Below are 9,207 nucleotides of genomic sequence, written 5' to 3'. Positions count from 1 at the left end.
TCTTCGAACGAGAGTTGAACTATGACTCGATAAACATTTACTAGATAATCTAAGAGTTTCATCCACTCGGTTAATTCTTTGTACTTTTGATGTTTTATTTCCCTATAAATAGTTTTGGTCATCCTAAAGTAATATTTCGAGACGACTTTTTAACAGTTTGTTGCTTTGTCTTTTTTTGATTCTTCATCCACTACATAATTGCATATCCACTACAGGAGCGTGAAACAATTGACGAGTGTATCTTTTTAAATCTAGTACTACCCACTAACTTCAAGTTTGAGACTTTAATTTTCTAATACTGTATATGTATTCCTAAATGTTGCACGTTTTCAAAACAATTTGCTTGTTCTTAAACGCGTTTAACATTTCAACTTTCCACGTATCATTGTGACGCACTCATTCTATATTCACATTACGGAAGATGTAGACCGACATGAAAGTCCAAGTCACCAACACATGTGAGCCAACTTTTCTCACTTGCAATAGTTTAGTTCTTTATCTTTTAATGATTTATTCAAAGCACTCCCTTGTGGCCTCATAAAATCACAAGTCCAACTCATTAGTTGACTCATGATGACCCTTACCTATCTCCAAACTTTAACCTTTCACTACTTTCCAAGACTCCAAAAACACAACGATTAAAACATCAAATAAAGTATAGTAGCTCTAAAAGAAGGGTGTGAACGTGTGATGGACCAAGGACACGGAACATATAATTTGTTTACAAAATACTTCACGCTATATTCTTGTTTAGTATATTTCGCACCATCTACTAAGCAACTCTACCCCCCTTTGCCAACAACTTTGCCACTATCATTACCATTCTCTACCGCCGTCGATCTTTCCGGAACAGGCGGGGCCATCTCCATCTCAGTCGCCAACGCTTTTTCTCTAAACCTTTTGTAGATATCGCTCTTGTAAAACTTCTTGGTCCGGACCACCAAAATCATCGAGACAAACACACCAAACAAAGTTACCAAGGTAATTATAATAAATCTACTCTATTAAAATAGAGTCCTAAATTTATCTACTATTGAAGTTGTCACTTAATTTTTGGACTGTTTCAAGTTTGTTAGTGTGTTACATAATTTATGGACCATATCCTATTAGTTACAATTAATTATACAATAAAATTAAAACTAGATAACTTAAATTAAACCAACAATCTATTATATTATAACAACCAAACGAATTATGTTCTATTGAATTATGTTCTATCTACTCTATTAAACTATACCGATTGTATATTTACAATTATATTAGCAATTCAATAACTCTCCTATAGATTAAACTTTGCTCTAAGTTGATTTATAATTTTCTCTTATCAACATCATATAATTTTCTCTATACCGAACATGTATATGTTTGGTTCCTCTTTAACTTACATGCCATTATGAACACATGACTTAGAGATACATGTCATTATATAATATAATTTCAAAAGTGCCAAAATATGATATCTATTTATAAAAATCTATTTTTTAAAAAATAGAGTATAAGTTAGGAATTACATGTATTATTTATTTAAAAAATATTTGTAACTACTAATTTCGAAAATATAATCCTTATCTACAAGAAAATTACAAAGATATTATTCAGCAAATATTTCAAAAATATAATCCTTATCTACAAGATTCTTAACAAGATATTATTCATACTAACTTGACTTGCACACCAAATAATCGATAACAACATAATACAATTTATTTATCACGAGATTTTCTCATATTTGAAAGTTTATATTTTTTAAAATAAACTAAACAATCACATTAACCATATAATAAAAAAATTAGATTTTTTTCTTATATGTTATATTTTAATTTTTTTTAAACGTCTATAAATTACTAAATCTCGGTCGATACACCAAAGATTTATTTAGAAGCTATTGAAATCATCTAGCAAGAATATGGATTGCACAACAAATTTGCTTTCGTAACCTTTACCCCCTTTCTCTTCGTCACAATACCGAAAATGAATAATTTGAAAGTGTCGATTAAAAATCTGAAATGGTAATGTTTTCTTTAGTTCAGTCCATTGTTTTCCTTAACTAGATGTGCCACGTACATAGAAGAATGTATTTTGGCCTAAAAATGATTGCATACCCAAAATCAATACGAATCATCATCAATTTTGTTTAAAATTTTGTTACAATAAAAAATATAGGTTTGGGCAAAAAATCTGAATCCAAAAAATCGTACCAATGGTAGTAATGAACTTTAATAAAAATTGGTTAGATATCCGAACGGGTTCAAAATTTTGGTATCTAGAGAACCAAAATGGAACCGGATCCGAAACAAAATATTTCGGGTGTCCGAATATATTCGAACCATATATATATATACTTAAATATATTAATTATTTTAAAATTTAATATTTAAAAAATATACAAAATATATAAGATGTTTTTAAGTTGTCCAAAGTACTTAAAAATATATATAAATAGTTAAAAGTACATGTTTAAAATAGTTAAAGGATACTCAAAATACCAAAATTACTTAAAATATCTATTTATTTCATATCCAAATATTTAAGATAAACCAAATTTTATTTTAAGTTTAAGTATTTTGGCATACATTATTCTAATTTATATGTTATATATTATTTTTATTTTTAGATTTTGAGATATTTAAAGTAAATATGAATTTTATTTTGTTTTTAAAGTTAAAGTAGTTATCCGAATCCAAACTCAAACCAAACCCGCAAAGATTCGAATTAAATCAAACTTGCAAAGATCAAAACAAACCGAACCGAGCCAAATCGAACCAAACCAAATTGTACACGAATGTCCACTCCTAAGATTCAATTGTACAAAAAAGTTATTCATAGCAAAGTATACTATTTATAATATTTAAATACAATATATTTTAAAAAAATCATTCCGCGCAGAGCGCGGGTTATCATCTAGTGACAACTTAAAACACGCCGTGCCCATGCAGCTAAGATCTTGCCCCTCCTTTCTCACTATCCCTAATGCTTTATGTTGCTTCTCCGCCTCCTTGTCGTATAAATACCCCGCGACCCGAACGTTTAGCAAATAAGCCCCGATCGGGCTTGCGACCGACCCAAAGTTAATCAACGTAGAGTAGTATTTAAGCCCAAACACCTCGGAGATTATAGCAAATAGAAGCGGCCATTGCGCACCAAAACAAAACCCTATGATGACCGATGCCACGTAGAGTCCGCCAGGGACGTTAAAAGCGATTAGGAGGTGACCGGTGCATGAGAAGAGGAGGATCATTGTGAGCATTATAGGCCTAGGGAACTTGTATTTGATCAAGAAAATCTCTGAGAGTACACCTGAAGTCACACGACCGAAGTAGTTCCATATGCTTACTAGTGACACAAACGTGCTCACGCTTCTCTTTGGATAACCCAATGAACCACCTATTTGACCCAAGTTGTCTATAGCCGTCAGCGTCCCTCCCGCACCACATATGGTCGCTAAGAATAATATCAACATGTCGAAGCTAAACAACGCTTGCAAGATCGTATAGTCATCTCCTCTCTCCGGTGGACTAAATATAGTCGTCCAACACGACGCCGTTTTAACACGCTCCACTTTCGTTGACCTTTCGTTATCATCTTTGACCTCTAATGAAACTAAACTTGCTTTCTCCGTGACCATATTGATTGGTGCTGGATCATTTAAGGCGACTTGTTTATCTTTCCAGAGCTTCCTTTCTTCCAAGACGACTACTATGATCGGCAGAAGAAGCAAGACGATCACCACGGCGGCGCTGCCTCCAAACTCACTTCTTGTAAAGCCGGAGAGTTTGTCAGTGATGATGACCACCATGAGAAACGTCGCTAGCCCGAACGATATGTAGAGGAAGTTATAAAACACCTTTAGCTCATTCGTCTGTCTCACCACTTTCATGTTCCTTACCGTCCACAAGAAAGCAAACGAGATTGCTGCAGGTAACCAACCTTCATACACAATTATACACAATTAGTTACAAAAAGATTTTTCAAAAACAATTTTTGTAAGTCAATAATAATGTTTTCCATCCAAGATTTCATTCACTAGTAAGAAAGGAGTCAATAATAATGTTTTTATCACTGTTCTAAAAATCGGTTTAGTCCTAACAACCCACTTAGGCAATTCAGTTACAAAAAGATTTTTCTAAAAGATTTGTTTTTTTTTTTTAAATCGAGATCATACTATATCAAATGGAATAATCAAGATTCATATAATAATAGCATTGACCTCTGTTTTTCTCTGTTTCTTGTCATTAACCATATAGTTTTTTATTTAATTTTTATACTTACCAATCATCAGTATTAGAGATTTGGTGTCGTCGCCATAAAAGGCATGGTAGAGCTGTGTAAAAATAGCACCACTAAGACCAACATATCCCTTGAGAATCCCCAAGACAAAACCACGTGACTCTGGGAAGTTCTTGACACATGTGACGATGGATCCGGTATTAGCGAAAGACTGAGAGTTAGCTCCAACGCATATATAGAGACACATGTGCCAAACTTTAGGCTTCGAGATCCGTTTTGTAACGGCAAGCCAGATCATGAAATAGCCGAAGAAGTTAAGTATAGCTCCGATTATGAGAGTGAACCAAGGAGGAGACACCTCGTTGAGTAGACCCGCGATGATACCAACGTTGGCTCCAAGATCTTTGAAGAAACTGAGGAGGTTAAGAGTGGTTTGGTCGTAGCCTAAGGCTGTCTTGATATCACCTGAGTAGAGACCGAACATATAAGTGGCTCCAGCCGCCGACATGATTAAGAGACTCGCGAAGAACATAAACCATCTTCCTGTTAGGATTTGGATGGCTAAGCTCTTCATTTTATGTTGATTTGGTACTAAGAGAGAGGTATGTGTGAGAGAGGGATGTTTTTAAGGTGGTGTTCTGGTTGGAATATATTGGCCACGAAGTGTGTGTGAAAAGGAGCTAGTGAGAGAGAAGAGATAGAGAGAGAGATCGAAGACCTTTGTTGTTGACTTTGGCTTGGATAGTGATTTAGAGTAAGCGAAGGGAAGGTTGGAGTTAGAAGCTATATATGCTTTATCCTTTTACAAATATGTAGATTTTATATTACAGAAAATGGTAATAAATCCAATGCATTGAGTGGATGATTTTCCTGGTAATGAATACCATTAATGAGGACCGTTACAAAAGATGAATAAAATAAACTATATATTAATAAAATATTAGTGTGGGTATTTTAAATTGCTACAATTATTTCAAAATATCTAAAATAACTTTCTAGTAATTTTGAGATATCCTCAGACAAATATAAATATTTATGCATACTTACATGAAAAAGGTTTTCTTAAAAACTCTATTTAAAGGTTCTTGACATATAAAAATCTCATAAAAGGTACAGAAAATCCTACTATATAAAAGGAGCTAAATCATTACTTCCTAAGCCTATCCACATGTGCACAAATATTCATCACCAACCAATATGCCAGGTCATCACGAAATAGGCTTGCAATTAAAAAAAAAAATTCAACAATTCGCAGCCCATTAGACCCATCTCCTAGCCCACTCCCAAGCCACTCTCTCATAAGTATAATCCCGTGTTCTAAAGATCCCGTGTTAAATTTTTTAAAACACTCATATCTTAGAAATAGTTTAGAAAATATGTTTATATAAATGTTTTTTTCTTGAATAATATTTAATTAATTTTTTTGTATCTTTTTAACTTTTATAATAAAAATATTGTTTTCAGATAACAACAAAATATATATAAGAATTATCTTATTTTTAAATTTTTTATAATTTTTATATTATTTTAGAATCAAATATTTAATATTAATATAACATATAAATTTTATATGATTAAAATAAAATTTTTTTAATTATATATAAAATTCATTAAGGGTATTGTTTTAATTAACACATTAGCGAATCAGTTAGAAATTAATAATAAATTAATAACTTATCTAAAAGTCTAAAACCTAATAAAATATGACAAATAAGAAAAACAACTAAATTTTAATATAAAATAGAAATTTAATATTATTAAAATAAAATTCATTTTTAATATATATATAATATTAAATAAGGGTATTTTTTAAATTAATAAATTAGTGACTTAGCTAAAAATAAATAATAAATCAATAATTTAGCTAAAACCTAATAAAAACATGACAAATAAGCAAATTTACTAAAATTATGGATAATATAAAATATGATTGATTCTTTAATACAAAATTAAAATAAGAGTTTTGTTAAATAAAACATAAATTTGCCGTATCGGTGTTACAAAAAAAAAATCATTAATAGTGTCGTAGGAATTATGTCTTTCTCATTATCGAATAAAATTGAAGCAGAGTGTTGGAGGATAGATCAACGTATAGACGAGATTATGGAGATTGATATGGGAGTTGAGGTAACGGACACAACTGTTCCTCCGTAAAGAAACGCTCCTGCTAGACATCCTGGATAAATGAAAGAGACATATTTGGACTTGGCTTTGTGTTAATGGATGGTGATTTTTCAATGCTGTTTGGAGCAAGGACCGATATACACGCACCAAATCACCACTGCAAGCGGAAGCTGAAGGTTTACTATGGGCAATGCAAGTGATACTGAAGTTTGGACACAGAGAGATGGTCTTTCAATCAACTGTGAACAACTGGTTATACTCATTCAAAAGGAGGAAGATTAGCCTGCATTGGACTCAGAGCTCGACGAAATACAGGCTGTATCCAAAGAATTTTTTAAACTTTCTATTGCTTATATTCCTAGATCTTTAAAATTCCATACGAATAGCCTAGCAAAAGGTATCCGATCACGCGCATCTCGATCAGCTTTTGTAAACCCTTTTGCACCAAGTTGGCTAGCCCCACAAGCTAGCATGAGGGTGCCAAAAAAGAGAATAAAATTGAAAGTGAAACTAAATATCCCAATGAACAAATTTATCAGAAGTCCATATTTATGTGGATGTCTATATGGGACAAACAATTTTTTAAGACAATTATAGAATATAGTCACGAAAATCAATCCTAAAATATATAATTTAAAAAAAACTATTTAAACTAACCATCAAAATTTTCAATATTACACCAAATAAGAATATAAAGACCAACTATATTCTCTTCATGTATAATGTGTTGTAGTAAGATTCAAAAAAATTAACTTACTTTACAGTAAGGAAAAATAGATTTTTAATTCCAAATTTACAGTAAAAATATAACATTTTATGAAACTAAACAAAATTGACATAATAGTACAAAAATATGAAAAAAATTCAAAATACTATCCGCGCGTAGCGCGGACAAGGACCTAGTCTATATAAAAGTAACTAACTATCTCAAATGTTCAAAACTTCACCGAAAATATCTCAAATATAATAAATTAATTTTCAACATTTGAGATACCATATAACTACTTTTTATATTTTTATGAGACATCCATACTTGAGATTCTTTCAATGAAGTTGTTTTAAGGTTGAAAATTTTCACTAAAGATGTTTTTGAAAACAGGACGTAGACAAATTTGAAAAGATTTTGACTATGGTAGCATGGAGAAGAAAAGAGGGATAAGAATTAAATTTGTGGTGTCATAAACATAATATATTCATAAAGATTTATCCATATTAGGTGGGTGGACCGTGGACTACATTGGAAGGGATCCCTGGTATGTGTGCAGTATAACTATTTGAACTCCATATATTTGAGAAACGTTCATATTGCAAACTAGAGTATTTTTCCAGTAAACATAGTAAACTGAATTGAGTAATATTGTGTCGGTCACTTGAGTCCTAAGACCGACAAGAAGACGTGCTGCTTTATAAATCTATATCGTTCCCAGCACCATGACTTCGGTCTATGCACACGCACAAGAATGACAGCACTTGTTTTCTTATTGCCCTTGGAACCGTTCCAATTTGGACCAACAAAGTAATTATAAAAAAACCAAGAAAATGACTTCTTTAGTGAGCCCCCAATGAGTATGATTTCATAACAGCTTCTTGAAACGTTATATTCACCACGCCCCCAAGTTCACATCTCTGAGCTTACGTTACATCAAATCATTACAAAAAGATATCTCGTCTCCAATCAAATTAAGCAAAAATCACACACCTCTTAGGATAATACTACTGGAATGGACGAGAATGAAACCTTTTCGAAGAAGATGTTTCGCTTTCTGCTCGGAACTCAAAAGTCAAAACATTAATCTATACAAATTAAGAAAAGAAGATGAAGGATTACAGGCCTATATCCTGTTGCAACGTCTTATACAAGCTGATTTCGAAGATTTTGGCAAATAGGTTAAAGAGTATACTACCCAAGTGTATCTCTTGGAACCAATCAGCTTTTATAAAGGAGAGGTTGTTAATGGAAAATGTGCTTCTTGCAACAGAAATAGTGAAGGATTATCACAAAGAAGAGATATCACCAAGATGCGCGATGATGATAGACATCTCCAAAGCTTTCGACTCGGTGCAGTGGCCCTTTCTCCTTACTACTCTGAGAGCTCTTGGTCTTCCTGAAAGGTTTATTCACTGGATATCTCTATGCATAACTACGGCCTCATTTTCAGTTCAGATTAACGGGGAACTGGCTGGATATTTCCAAAGCAAAAGGGGATTAAGACAGGGTTGTTCGCTATCGCCATATTTGTTTGTGGTCTGTATGAATGTTCTGTCTAAAATGTTGGATGAAGCAGTGAAGAAAGGGAGGATAGGATACCATCCAAAATGCAAAAACATAGACTTAACACATCTATGTTTTGCAGATGATTTGATGGTATTTACGGATGGAAGCAAAAGGTCAGTGGAAGAGATTTTAAAAGTCTTTGATACATTCGACAGGATGACTGGATTGAAAATTAGCTTGGAGAAATCTACTCTGTTCCTAGCAGGAGTGTCAGCTCAGAAACAGGAGGAAATTCGCAGTCACTTCCCGTTTGCAACAGGAAAGCTCCCGGTTCGTTACCTCGGCCTTCCCCTGCTGACAAAAAATATGACAGTGCTGGATTATTTGCCACTGATAGAGAAGATAAGGAAAAGAATTGGCTCCTGGACAGGGAGGTTCTTGTCTTATGCTGGACGCCTGCAACTGATACAGTCAGTCATCACAAGCTTGGCAAATTTCTGGATGGCTGCGTTCAAGCTTCCTAGCAGTTGTTTGAAGGAAATAGAAAGACTATGCTCTGCTTTTCTTTGGTCCGGTCCAGGCTTGAACAATAAAAAGGCGAAGGTCTCTTGGTCTGAGGTCAGTAGAACGAAACAAGAAGG

At 33.1% G+C, this 9,207-nt stretch overlaps 1 protein-coding gene across 1 annotated transcript; it reads right to left on the bottom strand.

The window, feature by feature from the left end:
* Positions 1 to 638: 638 nt before the first annotated feature.
* Positions 639 to 5,010, bottom strand: LOC106450990 (protein NUCLEAR FUSION DEFECTIVE 4). The gene is made up of 3 exons (XM_048780502.1): positions 4,270 to 5,010; positions 2,906 to 3,927; positions 639 to 995 (listed from the first exon to the last, which is right to left on the bottom strand). The coding sequence occupies exons 1-3, from the start codon at positions 4,799 to 4,801 to the stop codon at positions 783 to 785; spliced, it is 1,767 nt and encodes a 588-aa protein (XP_048636459.1). The 5' UTR covers positions 4,802 to 5,010; the 3' UTR covers positions 639 to 782.
* Positions 5,011 to 9,207: the final 4,197 nt, after the last annotated feature.

Source organism: Brassica napus, chromosome A5, assembly GCF_020379485.1.
Source record: "Brassica napus cultivar Da-Ae chromosome A5, Da-Ae, whole genome shotgun sequence".
In the NCBI taxonomy this organism is placed as follows: Eukaryota; Viridiplantae; Streptophyta; class Magnoliopsida; order Brassicales; family Brassicaceae; genus Brassica; species Brassica napus.
The sequence above is the reverse complement of the archived record's forward strand: the minus strand, read 5'-3'. Positions and strand labels throughout refer to the sequence as shown.